Genomic DNA, 22,255 nt, shown 5'->3' with positions numbered 1-22,255 from the left:
GGCACAGACTTTCCTCCACCAAAATATAACACAGAGACCCCCAAGGCCATGGGGATACAAGTGCTGAGCCCAGGGTCTGTGTACCCGGGCAACCCCTCCCTTTCCCCTCCCCTCCCCCCCCCCCATGATGGACAGAGCTGGCTGCCCATGGTGCCCTGCTGCCCCTCACAGGGATGGGCATGGCATCTCCACCCCATTCTGGTGGGGGAGATGGGTCCAAGGGGGGGTGGGTGAGAATGTGTCCAAGGGGGGTCCTAGTCCTTGGTGGCATGGGGATAAATCTCTAAGGGATGTGGGCAAAGGCACTAGATGGTGAAGGGGGGTAGCAGGACTTCTCCAGCTGGGTACCAGGGACTGTCCAAGTGGGTCCCAGGGGATGCTTGAAGTGGGTCCCAGAGACTCCTGGTGTTGAGGTGGGTCCCAGGGACTCTCCTGGTGGGTCCCAGGGGATGCTTGAGGTGGGTCCCAGAGACTCTCCTGGTGGGTCCCAGGGGATGCTTGAGGTGGGTCCCAGAGACTCTCCAGGTAGGTCCCAGGGGATGCTTGAGGTGGGTCCCAGAGACTCTCCTGAGGGGTCCCAGGGGATGCTCCAAGGATGCAATAACCCCAGCGGGGCTCTAGCCACCCATGCCCTCCTCACCCTGTTCACGACGCCCAGGAGGAGCATCGAAGCAGAGCGTCTTCAGCCAGAGAAGCGGAGAGGAAGCAGCGCTGGAGAGCGCCTGGCGAGTCCCAGCGCCCGAGGATGAGGAGGGCAGAAGCCGGCAGGGCTCGGGCCGGGCGCCGGCCGCTGAGTCCCGGGGCCGTTACGTGCGGGGACGAGGGGCTCGGGTGCGGCGGGTGGGGGAGGACGAGCCCACGAACTCGAACTGCTTCTGCCTGTCGGGGTGGTTGGGGAAGGGCAGCTGGCCGCGGTACAGGCGCTTGATGAAGTGAGCTTCGCGCTGGTTCTGCCGGCTGCGGGCGGCCGGCCGGGGCCGGCCCCGCCGGCTGAAGGCCATGAACCAGCCCTCGTAGCGAGCGTTCTGGAAGGCGGTGTAGTTGTTCTCCAGCACGATCTCCGTGAAGATGCAGTCCTTGCCCTTGCCGTTGGGCTGCGGGAGGAAGGAAAAGGGCTGGGGCTGGCATCGAAGGGGTGCTGCCATCCGCCCTGCCTGCTCCTGCCGCCCCTCAGCCCCTGCCTGCCACCTCCTGCTGCTCCTCAGCCCCTGCCTGCCACCTCCTGCCACCCCTCAGCCCCTGCCTGCCACCTCCTGCTGCCCCTCATCTCATTCTTGCCACCTCCTGCTGTGTTCACCATGACATCAACCCTGAAGCACCAGGACCATCTCCCCAGGGGTTTCTCCTTGCAGGAACCCACCCTGAAGCACCAGGACCATCTCCCCAGGGGCTTTTCACCCCCAACCCTCCTGTGACCAGCGGCACAGGGACCAGCTCAGCCAAGCATCCCAGCTCCAGCAGCTCTGTGGGATGCTTGAGCTGAGCTCTGGGGAGCAGGGAGCTGTGGAGGGTGAGGGCTGGTGGGGCCAGGGCTCACCTTGCCAATGAGCTTTCCCCTCTTGCTCATGCAGATGTACTTCTCACTCTCAGCCCCCTTGATGCGGACACGGCTCCCAAAGGTGTCTGTCTCCACGATCAGCTTGGCTGGGAAGAAGGGAAAAGGTCCCATGGGGGCTGTGCCACCCTCTCCCCGAGCTTCCAGCACCCAAACCAGTCCCATCCTCTTCACCCTGTCTCCACCTTACCCCACAACAGCCTTCCCCACATCAGCAGTGGGACCAGGAGGATGGTGAGACCCCCATAGCTGGGGCAGGACATGGGGGGTGCTCCTCAGCCCTGATCAGAGAATTGTCAGGGTTGGGAGGGACCTCAAGGCTCAGCCAGTTCCAACCCCCTGCCATGGGCAGGGACACCTCACACTACAGCAGGCTGCTCACAGCCACCTCCAGTCTGACCTTCAAACCTGCCAGGGCTGAGGCTTCCACCACCTCCCTGGGCAACCTGTGCCAGGCTCTCACCACCCTCATGGGCAACAACTTCTTCCTAACTTCCAATCTCAATCTCCCCATTTCTAGTTCTGCTTCATCCCCCTCAAGTCCTATCCCTCCCTGACAGCCTAAAAAGTCCCTTCCCAAGTTTCTTGTAGCCCCCTGCAGATCTTGGAAGGCCACAATTAGGTCTCCTCAGAGCCTTCTCCTCTCCAGCCTGCACAACCCCAACTCCCTCAGTCTGTCCTCACAGCAGAGCAGCTCCAGCCCTCTGCTCATCCTCATGGCCCTTCTCTGGACACCTTCCAGCACCTCCAGATCCTTCCTGGCACAGAGGCTCCAGAACTGGACACAGAGCTCCTCAACCAAGGAGCTCCCATCCCAAAGGAATTCTTCAACCAAGGAGCTTCCATCCAAGGAAGCTACTGAGCCAAGGAGCTCCCAACCCAAAGGAGCTCACAACCCAAGGGAGTTGCTCAACCAAAGAGCTTTCAACCCAAGGGAGTTCTTCAACCAAGTACCTCCCAACCCAAAGGAGCTCTTCAGCCAAGGAGCTCCCAACCCAAAGGAGTTCCCAACCCAAGGGAGCTCTTTAACCAAGGACCTCCCAACCCAAAGAAGCTCTTCAACCAAGGAGCTCCCAACCCAAAGGAGCTCCCATCCCAAGGGTGCTCCTCAACCAAAGAGCTCTCAACCCAAGGGAGCTCTTCAACCAAGGAATTACCAACCCAAAGGAGCCCCCAACCCAAGGGAGGTACTTAACCAAGGAGCTCCCAACCCAAAGGAGCTCCCAACCCAAGGGAGCTCCCAACCCAAGGGAGGTACTGAACCAAGGGTCTCCCAACCCAAAGGAGCCCTTCAGCCAAGGAGCTCCCAACCCAAGGGAGCTCCCAACCCAAGGGAGGTACTGAACCAAGGGTCTCCCAACCCAAAGGAGCTCTTCAGCCAAGGAGCTCCCAACCCAAGGGAGGTACTGAACCAAGGGAGGTACTGAACCAAGGGTCTCCCAACCCAAAGGAGCCCTTCAGCCAAGGAGCTCCCAGCCCCAGGGCGCTCCCCAGCCCCTCACCAAACTTGTTGCCGTCCTCGGCGGTGGCGGTGATCCTCTTGCCGGTCACCTGGACGTGCTTGCCGCTGGTCCTGCTGTAGAGCTGGTACTCCCTGATCTGCCGGCGGCTCAGCTGGTCACTCATGGTCCCCTGGTCCCTCACATACTGGTTAAAATTAGGAGAAGGTTGATTCTCCCCCTTTGTTGACAAAGGGAAAAATAAAATCAATTCGTTTGGGCCAGCAAGGGGAAGGAGCAGGGAGCCTGGGGGCGTGGGGAAGGGGGGGACGCAGAGACCCACCCCACCCTGCACAGCCATCAGCCTGGGGCCGTCAGGGAGGTGGTTGGGACCTGAGGGACCAGCAGAGCAGGGAAGGAGAGGCTGAGGATGTTGCTTTGCATCCCTGTGCGTGAAGGAGATGCAGGGAGGGATGCTCCGGGAGGGACTCCCTTGGGACCTGCTGCTCCTGGCTGTGCTGCTTCTGGAGCTGGAGAGATGCTCAGCAGCAGCTCCACATCCCAGGTACAAGGGAGAGGATGGGCTCTGGATGCCCAGTTTGGGGTCTGGCTGTCCTGTCTGGGCTCTGGCTGCACAGTTTGGGGTCTGGATGTCCTGTCTGGGCTCTGGCTGCACAGTTTGGGGTCTAGATGTCCTGTCTGGGGGTCTGGCTGCCCAGTTTGGGGTCTGGATGTCCTGTCTGGGGGTCTGGCTGCCCAGTTTGGGGTCTAAGTGTCTGTCTGGGGTCTGGCTGCCCAGTTTGGGGTCTGGATGTCCTGTCTGGGGCTCTGGCTGCACAGTTTGGGGTCTAAGTGTCCTGTCTGGGGTCTGGCTGCCCAGTTTGGGGTCTGGCTGTCCTGTCTGGGGTCTGGCTGCCCAGTTTGGGGTCTAAGTGTCCTGTTTGAGGTCTGGCTGCCCACTTTGGGGATCTAGCTGGCCATCCAGACCCCAGAGAGGACATTCTGAGGTGCAGCTGCCCAGTTTGGAGTGCACAGCATCCCCCCTGAATCTTCCCCCCACACCCACCTTGGGCTGCAGCATCACCTCTCTGGGTGTGAAGCCCAGCAAGAGGAGATCCATCCCTGCCTGCTCTTGCAGGAAGGGAGCAGCAAGATGCAGGAGGGGAGCACTGCCTGCCCCCCTGCATCCCTTCCAACACCCCCCCATTTCCATCTCCCCACCACCTTTGTGTGCTCCTGGGGATTCATTTCCTGCCAGGATCCACTTTAAAGCCTTTGGGGCTGGCTGAGGGAGGTGGGCTGGGGGGGAGTGGGGGTGGGTTGGAGCCTTTTGCATCAAAGGCAGTTGCCTTCCCCTCTCATTTTCAAAGAAATAAAAGCATTTACCTTGGGGAAGAGGGGGAAAAAAAGGGTGGAGGGGGAAGAAGAAGAAGAAGAAGAAAGGTTCTGAGCATGCATTAAGGCTGCTGGGGGCCAGCATCTCCAGGAGGTTTTGTTTGGGCTCTGGAGCAGAGGGTGCTGACATGGAACAGTGCATTTTAATAGCCACTGCCTTTCTAAGGCACAAAAAAGGGGATGGGGCAGCCTGGGAGGGTGATGGGGAAAGGGGAAGTGAGTGTGTGGGGGGTGTGAAACCTCACACATGCCCACACCTACCCCCTCCCCACCCCTGCTGATGATGGGGGGTGGGGGGGAACCAGAACCTGCTGTGCCCTGTTAACCCTCTCAGCAGCTGGCAGCAGTGGGAGTGAGGGCACAGCCTGGTCCTGGGCAGCTCAAGGCTGATGGACTTGGCATAGCCCTTCCCTGGCGAGGCTGTGAGAAATGGATCCTCTGCCCCTGGGGCTGCTGAGCTTGGCTGGGGCCCTCCAGCTCCGAGCAGATGGAAAACCAAAGAACCCAAGAAGGAAGCAACTTCCCAGCACCAACAGCCCAGCACCAGCCCTTCACAGCCCCTGGGATGGGTGCTGAGGGCCACAATCAGCTCTGGTGGGTCCTCAACCCCAGCACCAGCCCTTCACAGCCCCTGGGATGGGTGCTGAGGGCCACAACCAGCTCTGGTGGGTACCCAACCCCGTGGGCAGCTTCACAGCATCCTTCCCCTGCCCCGAGCTGGGTACCACTTGGGGTGGGCCCACACTGGGCCATCCCTGGTGCGAGCTGGCACGGCAGAGTTGGTGCTGCCAGCCAGCCTGGCTCTGCTAGCAAAAGACCTCCACATACCTGGGTCTGACAGGAGAACATGAGGAGCTGGAAACATCTGCAGCAGGAGACAAAAGAGAGAATAAAAAGAGGGGTTGGGGGTGGGGTGGGGGGTGGTTGTTGTCTCTTCTTGCCCACCCCCCCCTTCCAAGGAACAGCAGAGTCTAGTGGCACCGAGAAGAAACTCAGCAGCAGCAGCAGCAGCATCTGAGGGGGGCTTACATGGAGAGGTTCTGCAGGCTGAAGGGCTGCATGGTGCCGGTGGAAGCCCCTCGGGCAGCGGCATGAAGCGAAGGCACCACCGGGGCTCTTCTTCTGCGACCCTGCCCTCCCCTCAGCGCCGGCACATCCCGGCCGGGGCAGGGCAAGCCGAGCAGCTGCCTGTCCCCTCCTTCCTCGGCTGATCCCCACGCTCGGGGCGGCCGGGGGAGGCTGGGGGTGAAGCCCAGGTTGTCACCAGGCTGGGGAAGTCACGAGCGATGCCAACGGCTTCGGAGCACCAACGCTGATGGAGCATGGGGGAGGCAGCTGGGGTCTGGTCTTCTTCTCCTCCTCCTCCTCCTCCTCCTTCTCCTCCTCCTCCTCTTCCTCTTCCAGCCCTGGAGGCTGCACGTCCTAAGGCTTGGGGACATCCAGCTTCATCCTGTCCCCTTCGTTCCCACCCCATCAGCCTTGGCTTAGTCGGTGGTTGGCATCTCCCTCCAGCAGCGGCTCGAAGGTGGGCACAGGCAGGGCAGGGCTGGCACCCGCTGCCCCCACTGCCATTGAGCCAGCAGCACCCTCCCAGCCCTGGCCCGGTGGAGGGTGGGGAACCAAGCGGCAAGGTTTTAAAGGTGGGGAAAAGTCCTTGCAGGGAGGGGTTGGACTCTCCTGGGAGGCAGGGAAGGAGGATGGGGTGGAGAAGGGGACAGGGCAGGAGGAGGGGGCGGGGGTGGGGGGAGGCGGGGAGGACACTCAGCAGCTCGGGTGGGGGGGAGCGAAGTCCCCACCTCACTCCACGGAGAGTCGAAGATGGTGAAGCCGTGGGAGGTGGAGAGGGAGCTGCTGTGGAGGTGGGAGAAAGCCCCAGGGAAGTGGCAGGCCCGGGGCAGGGATGCAGTGGCACCGAGGATGCTTTTTGTCTCCCTCCTTTCACCAAGGTGCCACACACAGCCCTGGCATCACACAGAGGGAAGCACCAGGGAGGCCTCTAAGCAGCTGGGGGGTGGTGGGGGTGGTTCTGGGCACCAACAGCTCCCCAGTGTTCCCGGCCTGCTCCCAGCCCCACCGGTTAGCACTTCCCCAGGGATGGGGGAGAGGATGTGCACCCCCTCCCTGCTCCATTTGCTGGGGCAGGCAGGGGCTCAGTGCCTTCTGAAGACCCTGGGAGGGAGCTGGGGGGAATGCCCCAGGTGGCTAAAACGCCCCTGAAGGACACAGAATAATTCAGTGCAGAAGCCCTGTGCCCCCATGCTCGTGCCTCAGTTTCCCCATCCGTGCAAGACAGGGATCAGATCCCACGGGAAAAGCATGATGGAGATCTCACCAGCCCCCCCCCCCCCCCCGCCCCATCTGCGGGAGGCTGGGGAGCCTCATTCAGTGCTAATGACCTCAATTAGAGCTCCCCTGGTGTCTTCTCACCTCCCGGGCCAGGAATTCAGCCCCAGACCACAGTTTGCAGCCCCCACAAACGGGAGCATCCCCCAGTTCAGGGCTCCCCTTCCACACCAGTCCCAGACCTCCCCCCCGCCCCTCTGCCTCCCCGTCCTATTCCCAGGCTCCCCTCACCCCATTGCCAGGCTCAGCATCCCTGGGCCCCCTCCAGCCACGGGGGATGATTGATGGCCACGGAGCCATCATCACTCCCAGCATGTCCCCCCCTGCCCCAGCCCAGTTTGGGGCAGAGGGTCCTGGGGAGCTGTCACCACACTGGCGGGGGGCCTGGCTTGTGCAAGCAGCCCCCATGGGGTGAGGGAAGGCTGGAGGGACAGAGCTGCCTGTCACAACCTCCTGCGTGTGGCCCTCCCAGGCAACGGCCTCAGGAGTCACCTTCCCCACCCCCCACCCCCTCCCCATCCCAGCAGCTCCCCCAGCCCCATCCTCATGCCCTGCTCCACACAGGTAGGGGCTGGCCTGACCCCCACCCCCCCCCCCGCCCCCAAGTTCCCTCCAGCAGCTCTGGCATCCCCCCAACAAAGGCTTTCAGCCTCCTGCCTCACACCTGGAGTAGTCTAAAGCTGCTCTTTGTGGGGGGCTCAGCTCCCCTCTTGGAGCCAATCTGAGGCACAGCAGTCTCATGTGCCCACCCCCCTCCCTCCCCCCCAGTCTTGAGGGGCACCAGACCCTCCCCAAATACCTTCAGCCTGCCGCCCAAGGCCAGGTCAATGAGTTACAATCATCTCCCTGCTGCTCCCTAATCCCCTTTTGTCTCTCATTCACAAGCCACACTCCTTACCCTGGGCTGGATTTAGGGTAGGGGGGCTACTGCCGACCCCCCCCCACCCTAGGGGAAGGATGCTGCCAGAGTCCCCCCACCTCAAAACCCCAGCAGAGAAAGCCAGGAGGGCAACAGAGCCTTTTATTGGGGAAGGAGAGCAGCTTTCCAGGTTCCTCTGCTCTTGGAAGGGAAGGAGAAAGGCTCTCAGCCATGGACATCCCAAGCAGAGCCTGATCCGTGGTCAGAGCCAGGGGGGGGTTTGGTCAGCAGGAGGCAGGGGCTGGATCCTGGACGTGGTGTGAGCGGGAGAGGTCAGGGGAGGCCCCGAACTTGGGGTGCAGGGGAGAGCTTGGGGAACAGAGGAGAGCTTGGGGCACAGGTGGCACCCAGAGCTTGGGGCATAGGGCACGTCTTGGGGCACAGAGGAGGTCTTGGGGCACAGGAGAGAGCTTGGGGCGCAAGAGAGGTCTTGGGGCACAGGGGAAATCTTGGGGCACAGAGGTGGTCTTGGGGCACAGGGGAGGTCTTGGGGCACAGGGGAGGTCTTGGGGCACAAGTGATGCTCGGAGCTTGAGCTGCAGGAGAGTGCTTGGGGTACAGGAGAGAGCTCGGGGTGCAGGGGGTGCCCAGAGCTTGAGGCACAGGTGAGAGGAAGTTGGGGTGTGGAGGGATGCCCAGGTAGAAGCATTTCAGTTGCAAAAGGGCTTTTAAGGTCGAGCCCAACCCCTAACTGATTTTGGTTGGGCATCGTTCGGCTCCTGAAGGGCAGCAGCCCCTCGCGGGTGATATTGGAGCCCTTGGCGGTAATCAGAGCCCTCGCGGCTGTGGGACCCCAGCCCTTGTCCTGCCTCATGGCCGACCAGCGGGGGACACCTGGACGTGCCCCCGGGGGTGATGTCCCCACTAAGCACGTGTCTGACGCTCCCAACGTCCTCCTATCCCCGCGGTGTCCCCTCGGCCCCCCTTATCCTCCTGTCTCCCCCTGGTCCTGCTGTCCTCACTCGTCTCTGTGTCCCCTTTGCCCTCGTGTCCTCCCGACGTCCCCACGCCCCGCAGTGTCCCCTCGCCCCGCGGTGTGCCCTCGCCCCGCGGTGTCCCCACGCCCCGCAGTGTCCCCACGCCCCGCAGTGTCCCCACAACCCCGCGGTGTCCCCGCAGCCCGCGGTGTCCCCACAACCCCGCAGTGTCCCCATGCCCCGCAGTGTCCCCACAACCCCGCGGTGTCCCCACAACCCCGCGGTGTCCCCACGCCCCGCGGTGTCCCCACGCCCCGCGGTGTCCCCACAACCCCGCGGTGTCCCCTCGCCCCGCGGTGTCCCCTCGCCCCGCGGTGTCCCCACAACCCCGCGGTGTCCCCACGCCCCGCGGTGTCCCCACAACCCCGCGGTGTCCCCTCGCCCCGCGGTGTCCCCACAACCCCGCGGTGTCCCCACAACCCCGCGGTGTCCCCTCGCCCCGCGGTGTCCCCACGCCCCGCGGTGTCCCCTCGCCCCGCGGTGTCCCCACAACCCCGCAGTGTCCCCATGCCCCGCAGTGTCCCCACGCCCCGCTGTGTCCCCACAACCCCGCAGTGTCCCCACGCCCCGCGGTGTCCCCACAACCCCGCGGTGTCCCCACGCCCCGCGGTGTCCCCACAACCCCGCGGTGTCCCCACAGCCCCGCAGTGTCCCCATGCCCCGCAGTGTCCCCTCGCCCCGCGGTGTCCCCACAACCCCGCGGTGTCCCCTCGCCCCGCGGTGTCCCCACGCCCCGCGGTGTCCCCTCGCCCCGCGGTGTCCCCACAACCCCGCGGTGTCCCCTCGCCCCACGGTGTCCCCACAACCCCGCGGTGTCCCCTCGCCCCGCGGTGTCCCCACAACCCCGCAGTGTCCCCACGGCCCGCGGTGTCCCCACGCCCCGCGGTGTCCCCGCGGCCCTCCCGCGTCCCCTGCAAGGCTGCGGCCGCGGTGGGCGGCGCCGAACCCCCGCCTGGGCGGGGCCTGAGGCGCGGTGGGCGGAGCTTCAGGCCCCGTGGGCGGGGTCAGCGTGCCCTGGGGGGCGGCGGGGCGTGGTCAAGGCGCACTTCCGGCCGCGCCGCCGCCACTTCCGGCGATGGCGGCGATGGCGCTGGTGCGGCTGGGGGCGGCTGTGGGGCTGGGCGGGGCGGTGGGAGCTGGGGTTTGGGGGCGATGGAGATGGGGCTGGGCTCGTCCCGCCGCTCCTTCAGCAGCTTCTCCCCGCGCAGGGACCTGCGGAGGCCGCCGCGGCCGCTCATGCCCTGTCGCTGCCGGCCGAGGCCTTCGGTAACGATGTGAGTGCCGCGGCAGGGGTCGGAGCCTGCCCTGGTTGGGGGGTTCCAGCTATGGCGGGATCCCAATCCAGTGAGGTCCCCGTCCTGGAGGAGGGTCCCAGAACTGGGGGGGGTTCCAGTCCTGAGGGGGAGGGGTCCCGTTCCTGGGAGGGGCTCCTAGTCTTGGGGGATTCCAGCCCAGGAGGCTTCCAGTCCTGAGGGGTTCCCAGCCCAGGGGCATCCCAGTCCAGAAGGGTCCTTGTCCTACAGTGTGGGTCACAGCCCCAGGGGGATCCTGATCTTGGGGTCGTCCCAGCCCTTGATGGGGGGGGTCCATATCCTAAGGGGGAGTTCCACGGCCCAGGGAGGAGAATGTCCCAGTCCTAGGAAGGGGGAATCCCAGCTCTGGGGATCCCCAGCGCCGAGGGGGTGTCAGCCCCCAAAGCAGGGGTCCCACCTGGCTGGGCTGCTTGGGGATTTCCAGCTCTGCAACACCCTCTGTGATCCCCACCGTGGGTGGTCGGGGGAGGGGCCTCTCTGGCCACAGCTCCCTACCCCATCACCCACCAGCCATCCCTGCTTCCCCTCTGCATTCCTCTTGCCCCTCACAAGCCCTCAAGGGGAGGAGATGGGAGGGAGAGGATCTCTCCAGGGAGTCACAGCCCTGCCTGACCCTGCTCCTGCCTCCACAGCCCCGTGTGGAGCTGGTCTGGGCCATGAAGGCTCACCAGCACGCCCAGGTCTACTTCAATGTAAGTCCTTGGGGAAGGGGGGGCTTTTTTGGGGTCACAGTGATGGGGGGGCTTGTGGAAGGGCTCACAGTTAATTCTTCAGTCTTTCTGCATAGCTCATCTCCTCTGTGGACCCCAAATTCCTCAACCTCACCAAAGTCGATGACCAAATCTACAGCGAGTTCAGGAAGGCCTTCAGGGATCTCAAAATCGATGTGCTTGACCCAGAAGACCTCAAATCAGAGCCTGCCAAGGAGGTGGGTAGGGAGAAAAGCAGGGGGACAGATGCATTCCTTCCACCCTTTGCCCTGGGTTCTGGGGATGCCAACTCTTCTGTCCCCAGAAATGGAGACCCTTCTGCCTGCGCTTCGAGGGGCTGGTGGAGGACTTCAACTATGGCACCCTGCTGAGGCTGGACTGCAGCAAGGACTACACTGAGGAGAACACCATCTTTGGTGAGCAAGGGCTGCTGGGGCTCAGCAGGGCTGGGAGAGCCATGCAGGGGCTGGAGCTGGCCCTGTCCCAGCTGGGTGAGGGGTGCAGAAGGCTATGGGAAACCCCCAGGAAATGACAGAGTGGTTTGGGTTGGAAAAGCTCTTTGAGATCATCCACTCCAACCGTTCTGTCTGTGCCAAGGCTGGGGCTAAGCCACGGCCCTAAGCACCACAGCTCTGCAGCTTTGGGATGCCTCCAGGGGTGGGCATTCAGCCACCAGCCTGGGCCAGGCTTTGAGAGCCTTGGGGAAGTTTCTTCTGCTGTCCAACCTCATCCCATTGCCCTTGTCCCATGGATCCAAGCTGGGCAGATCCCTCTGCCAAGCCTCCAGCAGCTCAGCATCTCACCCACCTTGGTGCCATCTGGGTGCCTTGATCCCCCTCATCCATATCCAGAAGCTGTTAACAGAGCACTGCCTCCAGTAGCAAGCCCTGGGGCCACCCCTGGTGACTTGGTCACCACTTGTCCCTCCCTTCAGGGCCACTCAGTTTGTCCTCTGCCCTCTTTCAGCCACCAGGATCCAGTTCTTCGCCATCGAAATCGCTCGCAACAGGGAGGGCTGCAACAGCCTCCTCTACAGCAGCGCCAAGGCTCCGGCTGCAGAGGCGGCATCGGGCTGAGGAGGGCACCAGGTCACCTGGCACCCACGTGAGGAGGGGCAGCAAGGGCCCTGCCTGGGCTTGGAAAGCTGCTGAAGGGGCAGAGCTGAGCTGTAGCTGCCCAGCTCAGACTGTAAATAAAGGTTGGTTTTGTAAAGGAGTTCCATGTGCTGCAGCTGGTGGAAGGGCAGAGCAGACCCAAGCAGGCTGCATCTGGGGTGAGTTGGGCTCAAAGCTCTGCCTGCCCTCCTTGAGACCCCTTGTGCCCAGCTGTGATCTCCCCACCCCCATCTGAAAACACTTTTTGAATCCAGCTCACATGGAAAAGTCTTCCTGCAGGAGGCAGGGGCTGGTTTCTGGCTGTGGCAGGAGCGAGGGCAGGGGGGCAGCTGAGGCCCAGAGCTGGGGGTGCAAGGGAGGGCTTGGGGCACAGGTGATGCTCAGAGCTCAGGCTGCAGGAGAGAGCTTGGGGTACAGGAGAGAGCTTGGGGTACAGGAGAGAGTTTGAGGTGCATGCAAGAGCTTGGGGTACAGGAGAGAGCTTGGGGTGCATGCAAGAGCTTGGGGTACAGGGGGTGCCCAGAGCTTGAGGCACAGATGATGCCCAGAGCTTGGAGAGGGTGCAGGAGATAGGGGTGCAGGGGAGCTCCAGATCTCAAGGTGCAGAGGATGCCCAGGCAGAATCAGTCCATTTGGAAAAGACCTTTAGGATGATTTGAGTCCAGGCACCAAGCACTGAGTGGTTTGGGTTGGAAATCAAATGACAGACTTGTAGCTCTTGGGGTGCAGAAGCCTTGGGCACAGGGGAGAGAGAGCTTGGGGCAGAGGTGGGGCCCAGCCCTGGGGGCCCAGCTGGCGATGGGCAGGCAGACACAGCTCAGTAGAAACCATTGAAGTTTTATTTGCAGTCACAATGCTTACACTGAATGCAGCAAACACCCTCAGGAGTCACCCAGCAGTCTGCTCACGTGCAGAAACCAACAGAAAAGGAAAGGACTCAGCACACAACCAGCAGAGGAGGGGAGAAAGAAGGAAGAGAGGGGAGAAAAAGGAGGGAGAGAGGAGAAAAAGGAAGAAGAGAAGAGAAAAAGGCAGAGAAGAAAGGAAGGAAGGAGGAGAAGAAGGAGGAGAAGGAAGGAGAAGAAGGAGAAGAAGGAGGAGAAGGAAGGAGAAGAAGGAGAGGAAGGAGAAGAGGAGAAGGAGGAGAAGGAAGGAAGGAGGAGAAGGAGAAGAAGGAAGGAGAAGAGGAGAAGGAGGAGAAGGAAGGAAGGAGGAGAAGGAGAAGAAGGAAGGAGAAAAAGGAAGAAAAGAGAGGAAGGAAAGAGAAGAAGGAAGGAAGGGAAGGAGGAGGATGGAAGGAAGTAAGGGAAGGAGGAGGATGGAAGGAAAAAGGAAGGGAAGGAGGAGGATGGAAGGAAAGAAGAGGAAGAAGAAGGAAGAGAAAAAGGAAGAGAAGAAAAGAAGGAAAAAATGGAAACAAGGACACAGAAAAGAAACAGGAAAAAGAACAAAAATGGAATAAGGGAAAAAAAAAACAAGAAAAAACAAGAAAAGAGAAAGCAAAAGAGAATGATGAGGAAAAACTAGAAACCAAACCCAAAATGAAAACAAAGAGGAAAGAAAAACCTACAAAGGAAACCCAAAAGAAAAGCAAAAGGAGAAAAATGAAAGGGAAAAAACCCTCAAGGAAAGCAAAAAAGAAAAGCAAAGGGGAATAAAATTAAGAAAATTAAGAAAAAAACCAAAACACACAAAAAAGGGAAGAAACCCAAAGCAAACCAAGAGAGAAAGCAACAAGAGAGAAAAGGAGGAGGAGAAGGGGAGGAAGAGAAGGAGGAGAAGGAGAAGAGAAGGAAAGGAGGGAAAAGAAGGAAGAGAAGAGGAGAAGGAAAGGAGGGAAAAGAAGGAGGAGAAGAGAAGGGAAGGAGGAGAAGAGAAGGAAAGGAGGGAAAAGAAGGAGGAGAAGAGAAGGAAAGGAGGGAGAAGAAGGAGGAGAAGAGAAGGAAAGGAGGGAAAAGAAGAGAAGGAAAAGGAAGGAAAAGAGAAGGAAGAGAAGAGACGCAAAGGAAAGTGAAGAGTGGGAGGTGTGTAGGGAGAGGAAGTGGAGCCCCAAGGAGCTGTGGGTGGAGCCGAGCAGGGATGCACACAGCTAGCAGCAACGAGATTGGGCAAAGGACAAGGCAAAGAGCTTCCCTTCCCTTCCCCAGCAGCTTCCCTTCCCTTCCCCGGCAGCTTCCCTTCCCTTCCCTTCCCTTCCCCGGCAGCTTCCCTTCCCTTCCCCGGCAGCTTCCCTTCCCTTCCCCGGCAGCTTCCCTTCCCTTCCCCGGCAGCTTCCCTCTCCAAGGCCATTTTCCAGCCCAAACGTTGCTCGTGGCAACCTAAAAACTCGAGGGGGTGGGGTGGGGGCCTCCAAAGGTCATCTTGTCCAAGCCCCATGCAGTCAGCAGGGACAGCCTGGCTGGAGCAGGTTGCTCAGAACCTGGAGCAGCTCCAGGGCTGGGGGCCTCAACCACCTCCCTGGGCAACCCGTTCCGCTGTCCCACCCTTGATGGCAGGCCAAGCCTTGTTACTAAGAACCCTCTTGTGGTGGTGGCAGCAGCAGCACCTCTAGCCCAAGGCCGAGGGGAGATGTTGCTGAGCTCCTGGAGGAGCACTCCCAGGAGTGCTACCTGCGAGCTTGAGATGGGGGAGGGAGGAAAAACCCAAGCTCAGAAGGAGAAAGGGGGAAAACAGTGAGGAAAGGAGGTGGTGGTGGTGGTGGCCAGAAGGTTGGAGAAGCAGGGTGGGAGCAGCTACACCGTGGAGAGAGAGAGCCACAAGCAAGCAGGAAGGAGGAGCAGGCAGCATGGCTTCGAGTTCCTGATAACAAGGGGGCAAAAAGGAGGAACTCTGGGTGGGACACTTTGTGATTTGCCAAGGGTGGGAGGAGGAAAAAACAGCCCCAAGCCAAAGAGACATTTGGGATTGGACAGCCTGGGGGGGGGGAGCTGGCTCTGGGGGGGATTCTGTTGGAGTGTGTTGTTTCTTGGTGGGGGTTTATTGGGGTCTGATGGTTAGGTTCTGGTTGGGACCTTGGTTGGGTTCTGTTGGGGGTTTGGTTGGGTTCTGTTGGGGGTTTGGTTAGGTTCTGGTTGGGATCTTGGTTGGGTTGTGGGGTTTTGTTGATTCTTGTTGGGGTTTGATTGGGTTCTGTTTGGGATCTTGTTTGGGTTCTGTTGGGACCCTGTTGTGGTTGGGATCTTCTTGGGGTTTGGTTGGGTTCTGTTGGTTCTGGTTGGGATCTTGGTTGGGTTTTATTGGGTTCTGTTGAGTGTTTGGTTGGGTTCTGGTTGGGACCTTGTTAGGTTCTGTTTGGATCTTGTTAGGCTCCTCTTGATTCTTGTTGGGGGTTTATTGGGTTCTGTTGGGTCTTGTTAGGGGTTTGGTTGGGTTCTGTTGGGGATCTTGGTTGGGTTCTGTTTGGATCTTGTTGGGTTTTAGTTGGGTTCTGTTAGGGGTTTGCTTGGGTTCTATTGGGGATCTTGGTTGGGTTCTGTTAGGACCTTCTTAATTTCTGTTAGGGATCTTGTTGGGATCTTGGTTGGGTTCTGTTTGGGATCTTGGTTGGGTTCTGTTTGGGATCTTGTTGAGGTTTGGTTGATTCTTGTTGGGGTTTGGTTGGGTCCTTGTTGATTCTTGTTGGGGTTTTTACTTGGCTCTGTTAGGGGTTTGGTTTGGTTCTATTTGGGGTCTTGTTAGGTTCTGTTTGGGACCTTGTTGGGTTTTGGTTGATTCTTGTTGGGTTTTGGTTGATTCTTGTTGGGTTTTGGTTGATTCTTGTTGGGTTTTGGTTGATTCTTCTTGGGTTTTTATTGGGTTCTGTTGGGTTTGGTTGGGTTCTGGTTTGGCATCTTGGTTGGGTTCTGTGGGGACCTTCTTGGGTTTCGTTGATTGGTGTTGGGGTTTTATTGGGTTCTGTTGGGGGTTGTAGGGATCTTGCTGGGTCCTGGTGGGCTTTGAATGGGATCTTGTTGGGCTTTGGTTGGGAATTTGTTGGGTCCTGTTAGGGTTCGGTTGGGATCTTGTTGGGTCCTGTTGGCTTTGGTTGGGATCTTTTTGGGTCCTGTTGGGCTTTGAATAGGATCTTGTTGGGCTTTGAATAGGATCTTGTTGGGCTTTGGTTGGGATCTTGCTGGGATCTGCTGATTTTGGTTGGGTTCAGTTAGGTTTTGTGGATCTCTTGCCTTGTTGTTGGGTTTCCTTGGATTTCACTGATGCTTAGGTTTGGTTCCCCTGGGCTCTGTTGAGTTTTCTCAGCTTCTGTTGAGTTTCCTGGGGCTTCTGGTGGCTTTTCTTGGATTCTCTCCATTTGGGATGAGGTTTCTGGGAGGGCCTTGTGAATCTTTTTGGTGGAGTTTGATTTGGTTTCATGGAGGTTTGATTGGCTTTCTGGCAGGGTTTCACTGGGGGCTGTTGATCTTCCTTGGCTTGGGTTGGCTTTCATTGCCTTTTGGGTTGGATTTCCTTGGCTTCTCTTGACTTTTTCTTGGGTTTCTGTCCATTTTTGGGGTTGGGTTTTGGGGTCTTGTTGGCTTTGGGTGGGTTTCTGGGGAGGCCTGTGGCTCTTCATTGGGTTTCAGTTGGGGTTTGGAGGGGTTTCAGTTGGGGGTTTGTGGCTTCCTGTTGGGTTTCAGTTGAGGTGTGTGGGTTTTAGTTGGGGGTTTGTGGCTTCCTGTTGGGTTTCAGTTGGGGTCTGGGGGTTTCAGTTGGGCTTTTGTGGCTTCCTGTTGGGTTTCAGTTGGGGTTTGTGGGTTTTAATTGGGGGTTTGTGTCTTCCTGTTGGGTTTTGTGGGCTTCCTGTTGGGGTTTGTAGGCTTTAGTTGGGGTTTTGTTGCTTCCTGTTGGGTTTCAGTTGGGGTTTTGGGGGGGTTCCTGGAGGTTTTGTTGGGGATTTGTAGGCTTTAGTTGGGGTTTTGTGGCTTCCTGTTGGGTTTCAGTTGGGGATTTGTGTCTTCCTGTTGGGCTTTGTAGGTTTTAGTTGGGGTTTGGGGTTCCTGTTGGGTTTCAGTTGGGCTGTGTGGGGTTTCTGCTGGGCTGTGTGGCTCTTAGGTGGGAGCTTGTGGCTGGTGGCTGTCAGCTGGGCTGCTGTGGCCTCATCATTTTCTCTGCTGTTGTTATTTTTGGTTGGGATTTGTTGGCTTTTTAGGATTGTTTTGTCCTTTTTGCTTCTCTCTGCACTTGCCCCTGCACCAATCTCTGCACTTTCACACTCCCCCACCCCCTCTCTCCCAAAGAAAGCTTCAGGCCCTCCCCTCCCACACCCCCCCCAGACCACCACCAGCCCCTGGGACACACTTTCCTCACTCTCACACAGCAAAACCCCTTGGTGCACCAAGACTCTGTAAAAACCTTCCAATCACTTTTTTTTTTCCTTTTTTTTTTTTTTAAGCTTTTTTTAACCTTTTTAAATAATTTTTTTTAAAACCTTTTTTATCTTTTTTTTTTTTTAAAACTTTTTATCTTTTTTTTAAACCTTTTTTCACTTTTTTTTTTACTTTTTCAAACTTTTTTAACCTTTTTTTTCTTTTTTAACCTTTTTTTTAACCTTTTTTTAACCTTTTTTTTTAACCTTTTTTTAACCTTTTTTTTAAACCTTTTTTTTAACCTTTTTAACTTTTTTTAACCTTTTTTTTAACTACTTTTAACCTTTTATCCTTTTTAACCTTTTTTAAAACCTTTTTTTAACCTTTCTTTTAACATTTTTCTTTTTTTAACCTTTTAATCCTTTTTTTAATCATTTTTTAACCTTTTTAAACTTTTTAACCCTTTTTTAACCCTTTTTTTAACCCTTTTTTTGCCTTTTTGACTTTTTTTTGACCCTTTTTTTGACCTTTTTTTAACCTTTTTTTAATCTTTTTTTTCCACCTTTTTTTCCTTTAACCTTTTGTTGCTTTTTTTCCTCCTTTAGTTTTTTTTTTTCCTTTAACCTTTTTTTGTTAACCTCTTTTTGTCCTTTTATTTTATTTTTTTGTCCTTTTTTTGATATTTTTTTTTTTTGGTCTTTTTTTGTCCTTTTTTGATTTTTTTTTGGTCTTTTTTTCATCTTTTTTTGTGTCTTTTTTTTTGTCCTTTTAAAATCTTTTCTTTTGTCTTTTGAGTCTCTTTTTTTTGTGTGTGTGTGTGTGTCTCTTCCTCTTTTGCTTCAACTGGAGTCAATATAAACCTTGTTCAAAGTGGTATGAAAACAATGTACACGTTTATACAAGGCAGGGCTGCAGCAGGGTGCTGGCCTTCCACGCAGACAGTCAGGGCAAGAAGGGAGACCCCCCCCCTTCTCCTTCCCTCCCCCCCTCTCCCCTCCCCCTCTCCACTCCTCTGGCAGTGGTGGTGGTTTGTTTTCACCCCCACCCCCTCTCCCCCCCACCCCAAAAACAAGCAGCTGGAGAGCTCAACAAACCCCTCTTTTCTTTTCTTGTTTTTATAACTCTTGTTCCCCTCCTCCCCTGCTTTTTTCTGGGGGGGGTGGGGGATGGGGGCAAGGGAGGGGGTTAAAGGACTTGGGGGGGAGGGGGGAGTACAGGGACCCAAAAAGTGAGCGCCTGCGGTTCCAAGCCCTGGGGAAGAGCAGGGATTAGAAAAGGCTCCGAGGCTCCTCCTCTTCTTTCCATCGGAAACGGTAAGCCCTCTGGGCCAGGCCAAAGAGATGCTGCTGCTGCTGCCGCCGCCGCCGCTGCTCCGCAGAGGTGCTGAGGTGGGGGAGGTGTCAGCTCATCATGTCGTTGCTGTTGACGCCGTAGGTGGAGTTCTTCATGGAGTCGTTCACCTCCCGCCGGAACGCCGACAGGTTCTGGGTGAACCTGCGGGGAGAGACGAAGCGTCAAGAGGGCAGCACAGAGGCTCCTGTCCTGCTCTGCCCTGCCCTGCCCCTGCCCCTGCCCCTGCCCCTGCCCCTGCCCTGCTCTACTCCTGCCCTGCCCCTGCCCCTGCCCTGCCCTGCTTGCACACAGGGGCAGCTTGCTAGGGCTTGGAGAGCAGCCAGGCCAACCCCCACCCCGCTCCAGCAGGGCCCCACAGCAGCTTGCCCAGCAGCACAACGGCCAGGGGGGGCTGGAAGCTCTTCACACAAGGTTGCATTTGCTGATCTTTGAGGTCCTTTCCAACCTTATTGATTCTGTGCTAAGGAGACTCCACAACCTCTCTAGGCAGCCTGTTCCAAGCCTCCAGCACCCTCCCACCAAACAACTTCCTCCTCATCTTCACATGGAACCTCCTGGGTTCCACTTTCTATCTGTTTCCCTTTGTCCTGTCCCTGGGCACCACTGAGCAGAGCCTGGCCCCAGCCTCTTGCCCCCCACAGCTCCTTTAGCTCTTGCTGAGCATTGCTCAGCTCCCCTCTGGGGCTGCTCTTCTGCAGGCTCTCAGCCTTTGCTCCTCAGAGAGCTGCTCCAGGCCCCTCAGCATCTTCCCTGTAGCCTCTCAGCCAGCACTTCCCTGTGTGGAACTGGGGAGCCCAGAACTGGAGCCAGGACTCCAGCTGTGGCCTCAGCAGTGCAGAGGAGATGGGGAAGAGAACCTCCCTTGCCCTGCTGGCCATCCCAGGAGACCACTGACCTTGGCCCCAAGGACACAGTGCTGGCTCCTGGGGAACCTGCTGTTGCCCAGCACTCCCAGAGCCCCAGCAGGGTAGGGGTTGGAAGGGAGCTCTGCAAACCCTCCAGCCCGGAGCAGGGTCATCCACAGCAGCTCCTCCTCCTTGGAGCTCCTTTCAGCAGCTCAACCCCTCCCTCCCCCACACTGGTGCAGGGCTCTGCAGGAGCAGCAGGGCTGGTTGTGCAGCCAGCTGTGGGCTGTGCAGAGCTCAGGCCAGGCTCAGCCCCAGGCAGGAGGCTCAGCCCCAGGCAGGAGCAGGCCTGTGGCCCGCACTGACCTGTCCCTGTTCTTGGTGAGGAGGTTGCGCTCGATGCCTTCCATCAGGTTCTCGAAGCAGAGGTGCATTGCCTGCTGCTTCTCTGGGGGCTGGCTGTTCACAATGCTGTTCCTCAGGTCAGAGAAGTACTGCAGGAGGCAAGAGAAAGGTGTCAGAGGAGCCATCACCTTGGCTGGGGGACGCACAACAGGCTCTGGGGGGGAGAGGGAGGACACACTCAGAGCTCTTCAGGGTGACTCCAGCAGGGTTCCTCAGGCCGCTGCGGGGCAGAGCTGGACACACTGCCCCACCCCACCCCACCAAGCCCCAACTTCCCACCCCCCTCCTCTTGGCACCATGCTTCTCCCTCCAGCACCCCTCCAGCCCCTCCACCTGTGGCAGGAAGGTGGAAGAGTCACCTTCTCATTGAGCAGGATCAAACCAAGCAGAGGCCGAGACATTGACCACTGGTTCCTGCAGTCCTCAAAGATGATGATGTTCAGCACTGTAGACAGCATCTGCAAGAGGCAAAGGGAGCTGGGAAACCACTTGAAAACTCCTCACACCAGCACTGGCAGGGCTCAGGAGCAACCATTCAGCTTCTGAACCTTCCAGAGTTGGAGCTTCAATGCTGACAGAGCTCTGAGCACTGGGGGACAGGAGGAGCTGGAGCCCCCCAGAAGGGAAGGCTCAGAGCAGCCATTCAGCCTCTGATCTTTCCAGAGCTGAGCTTAGTGCTACAGAGCTCTGAACCTTGGGACAAGAGGAGCTGGAGCCCCCAGAAGGGAAGGCTCAAGAGCAGCTTTTGATGCTTCCAGAGTTGAGTTGAAAAGACAGATTCTAGCCCCCAAAACCCCTCCTCTCTGCCAGCAGGAGTGGGACAACAGTGCCTGCTGTCAGCTGGGAGTCCTGCTGCCACTGTGACAAGCTCCAGGGAGGGAGGCTGGATGACACCATCAGAACACCCCAAGAGCTGCTCTGCCAAGCAGCACAAGCAGCCAAGAGGCAGATAGAAAGGATCTGCTGTAAGGCAGGGAGGGTCAGATCCCCCCAGGAGGCTCCTCTGGAGCACCAAGGGCTCTGGGAGCAAATCCCCTGGGTTGTGGCACACACAGGGACCTGCACTAGATGGCACAGGCTGAGCTGAGCCTCACCTAAGCAAAGCAAAGAGCTCAGCTCAGCTTGGCCACCACAGGAGCTCCTGCCTGAGATGCTCAGCAAGCTCCATGAGTCCTGGGGTCAGTGCTGGCTCCTCACCTCAAGAAGGACATTGAGGGCTGGAGCAGGGCCAGAGAACGGCAAGGAAGCTGGGGAAGGGTCTGGAGAGCAGGGCTGGGGAGGAGCAGCTGAGGGAGCTGGGGGTGTTGAGCCTGGAGCAAAGGAGGCTGAGGGAGAGCTTCTGGCTCTCTGCAGCTCCCTGAGAGGAGGCTGGAGCCAGCTGGGAGTTGGGCTCTGCTCCCATGGGACAGGACAAGAGGAAATGACCTCAGGTTTCCCCAGGGCAGGTTCAGCTTGGCCATGAGGAACAATTTTTTCCCCCTTGAGGGTTGTCCAAACCTGCCCCAGGCTGCCCAGGGCAGTGGAGGAGTCCCCATGGCTGGAAAGGTTTCAAAGCTGTGGGAATGTGGTGCTGAGGGCCATGGCCTGGGGGTGCCCTGGGGCAGTGCTGGGGGTTAACCACCTTCAAATCCCTTCCAACCCAACCCCTTCCATGAGTCTGTGTAAGAACCTCCCCCCTGGGTGCTCCCTGCAGCTGGGAAAGCAGAACCCTGCTGCAAGCACAGCCCTGGGAGGAGAGCCTGAGGGGGCTGGGGGTGGGGAAGAGCAGGCTCAGGGGAGACCTTCTTGCTCTCTCCAGCTCCCTGAAGGGAGGTTGGAGCCAGGTGGGGGTTGGGCTCTTCTCCCAGGCACCCAGCAGCAGAACAAGAGGACACAGTCTCAAGCTGTGCCAGGGGAGGTTCAGGCTGGATGTCAGGAAGCAGCACTTCCCAGAGAGATTGGCCACTGGGATGTGCTGCCCATGGAGGTGGTGGAGTCCCCATCCCTGGAGGTGTTCAAGAAAGGCCTGGATGTGGCCCTTGGTACCATGGCTCAGCTGTCAGGAGGTGCTAGGGACTAGGTCCTAGGTTGGACTTGCTGAGCTCTGAGGTCTTTTCCAGCCTGCTTGATTCTGACTGTGTGGCTTTGGAGCAGCCCCAGCAGAGGATGAGGAGAGAGGCAGCACCAGCAGACCAAAACCCCACTGAGCCCCAGGCAGGGAGCAGTCAGCCCCCAGCTGCCATCCTGGCAAGGAAGCTGAAGGCTTCCCTGAGAAGGCTCTGACCTGCTGGATCATCTCTGGGTGCTGCTGCATGATGTGCAGGAACCTGTCACTCTCCTGGGCCAGGGGGGTGCTCCTCTTCTTGGTGCTACGAGAGAGTTGCTTGAAGAGATAGGTGACAATGTGGTCCAGACAGGAGCAGCAGCCTGTGCAAACCATGGTGTCTGCAACAACAGCACAGGGTGGCCTTGGGGCACTGCCAGCACTCCCTGGGCCTGCAGGCACCTGGGCAGGCTCCCGGCCAGACACTTCCCCTGGAGGGGCCCTGGGAGGGCTCCACCTCCCCTGGAGGGGTCCTGGGAGGGCTCCACCTCACCTGGAGGGGTCCTGGGAGGGCTCCACCT

At 58.4% G+C, this 22,255-nt stretch overlaps 3 protein-coding genes across 4 annotated transcripts in view; 1 reads left to right on the top strand and 2 right to left on the bottom strand.

Annotated features, from left to right (window-relative positions):
- Positions 1-806: 806 nt before the first annotated feature.
- FGF17 (fibroblast growth factor 17) lies at positions 807-5,687 on the bottom strand. The gene is made up of 5 exons (XM_054174839.1): positions 5,419-5,687; positions 5,218-5,254; positions 3,058-3,202; positions 1,538-1,644; positions 807-1,094 (listed from the first exon to the last, which is right to left on the bottom strand). Exons 1-5 carry the CDS (start codon positions 5,448-5,450, stop codon positions 807-809), a joined length of 609 nt encoding a protein of 202 aa, XP_054030814.1. The 5' UTR covers positions 5,451-5,687.
- Positions 5,688-9,700: 4,013 nt separating this feature from the next.
- Positions 9,701-11,841, top strand: PBDC1 (polysaccharide biosynthesis domain containing 1). The gene is made up of 6 exons (XM_054174840.1): positions 9,701-9,721; positions 9,837-9,902; positions 10,574-10,633; positions 10,729-10,869; positions 10,956-11,067; positions 11,618-11,841. Exons 1-6 carry the CDS (start codon positions 9,704-9,706, stop codon positions 11,725-11,727), a joined length of 507 nt encoding a protein of 168 aa, XP_054030815.1. The 5' UTR covers positions 9,701-9,703; the 3' UTR covers positions 11,728-11,841.
- Positions 11,842-18,206: 6,365 nt separating this feature from the next.
- The window catches only part of XPO7 (exportin 7), a 64,536-nt gene continuing 60,487 nt past the window's right edge, over positions 18,207-22,255 (bottom strand). For both annotated transcript variants that reach the window (XM_054174837.1, XM_054174838.1), the window contains exons 25-28: positions 21,915-22,075; positions 20,011-20,109; positions 19,613-19,740; positions 18,207-18,542 (exon numbers count right to left, since the gene is read on the bottom strand). In XM_054174837.1, the coding sequence (XP_054030812.1) occupies positions 18,449-18,542; positions 19,613-19,740; positions 20,011-20,109; positions 21,915-22,075 (482 nt within the window). In that variant the 3' untranslated portion in view covers positions 18,207-18,448. The remainder of the gene's footprint in view (positions 18,543-19,612; positions 19,741-20,010; positions 20,110-21,914; positions 22,076-22,255) is intronic.

This window comes from Dryobates pubescens, chromosome 31 (assembly GCF_014839835.1).
Source record: "Dryobates pubescens isolate bDryPub1 chromosome 31, bDryPub1.pri, whole genome shotgun sequence".
In the NCBI taxonomy this organism is placed as follows: domain Eukaryota; kingdom Metazoa; phylum Chordata; class Aves; order Piciformes; family Picidae; genus Dryobates; species Dryobates pubescens.
This window is presented reverse-complemented; position numbering and strand designations above follow the sequence as displayed.

Coding starts and splice junctions, on each gene's coding strand:
- FGF17 (XM_054174839.1), bottom strand. CDS start 5,450: ATGCAGCCCTTCAGCCTGCAGAACCTCTCCAT. Junction 3,203..5,217: donor TGTTCTCCTGTCAGACCCAG/GTATGTGGAGGT, acceptor AATTTTAACCAG/TATGTGAGGGACCAGGGGAC. Junction 1,095..1,537: donor GGGGAAAGCTCATTGGCAAG/GTGAGCCCTGGC, acceptor TTCCTCCCGCAG/CCCAACGGCAAGGGCAAGGA.
- PBDC1 (XM_054174840.1), top strand. Junction 10,870..10,955: donor AATCAGAGCCTGCCAAGGAG/GTGGGTAGGGAG, acceptor TTCTGTCCCCAG/AAATGGAGACCCTTCTGCCT. Junction 11,068..11,617: donor TGAGGAGAACACCATCTTTG/GTGAGCAAGGGC, acceptor GCCCTCTTTCAG/CCACCAGGATCCAGTTCTTC.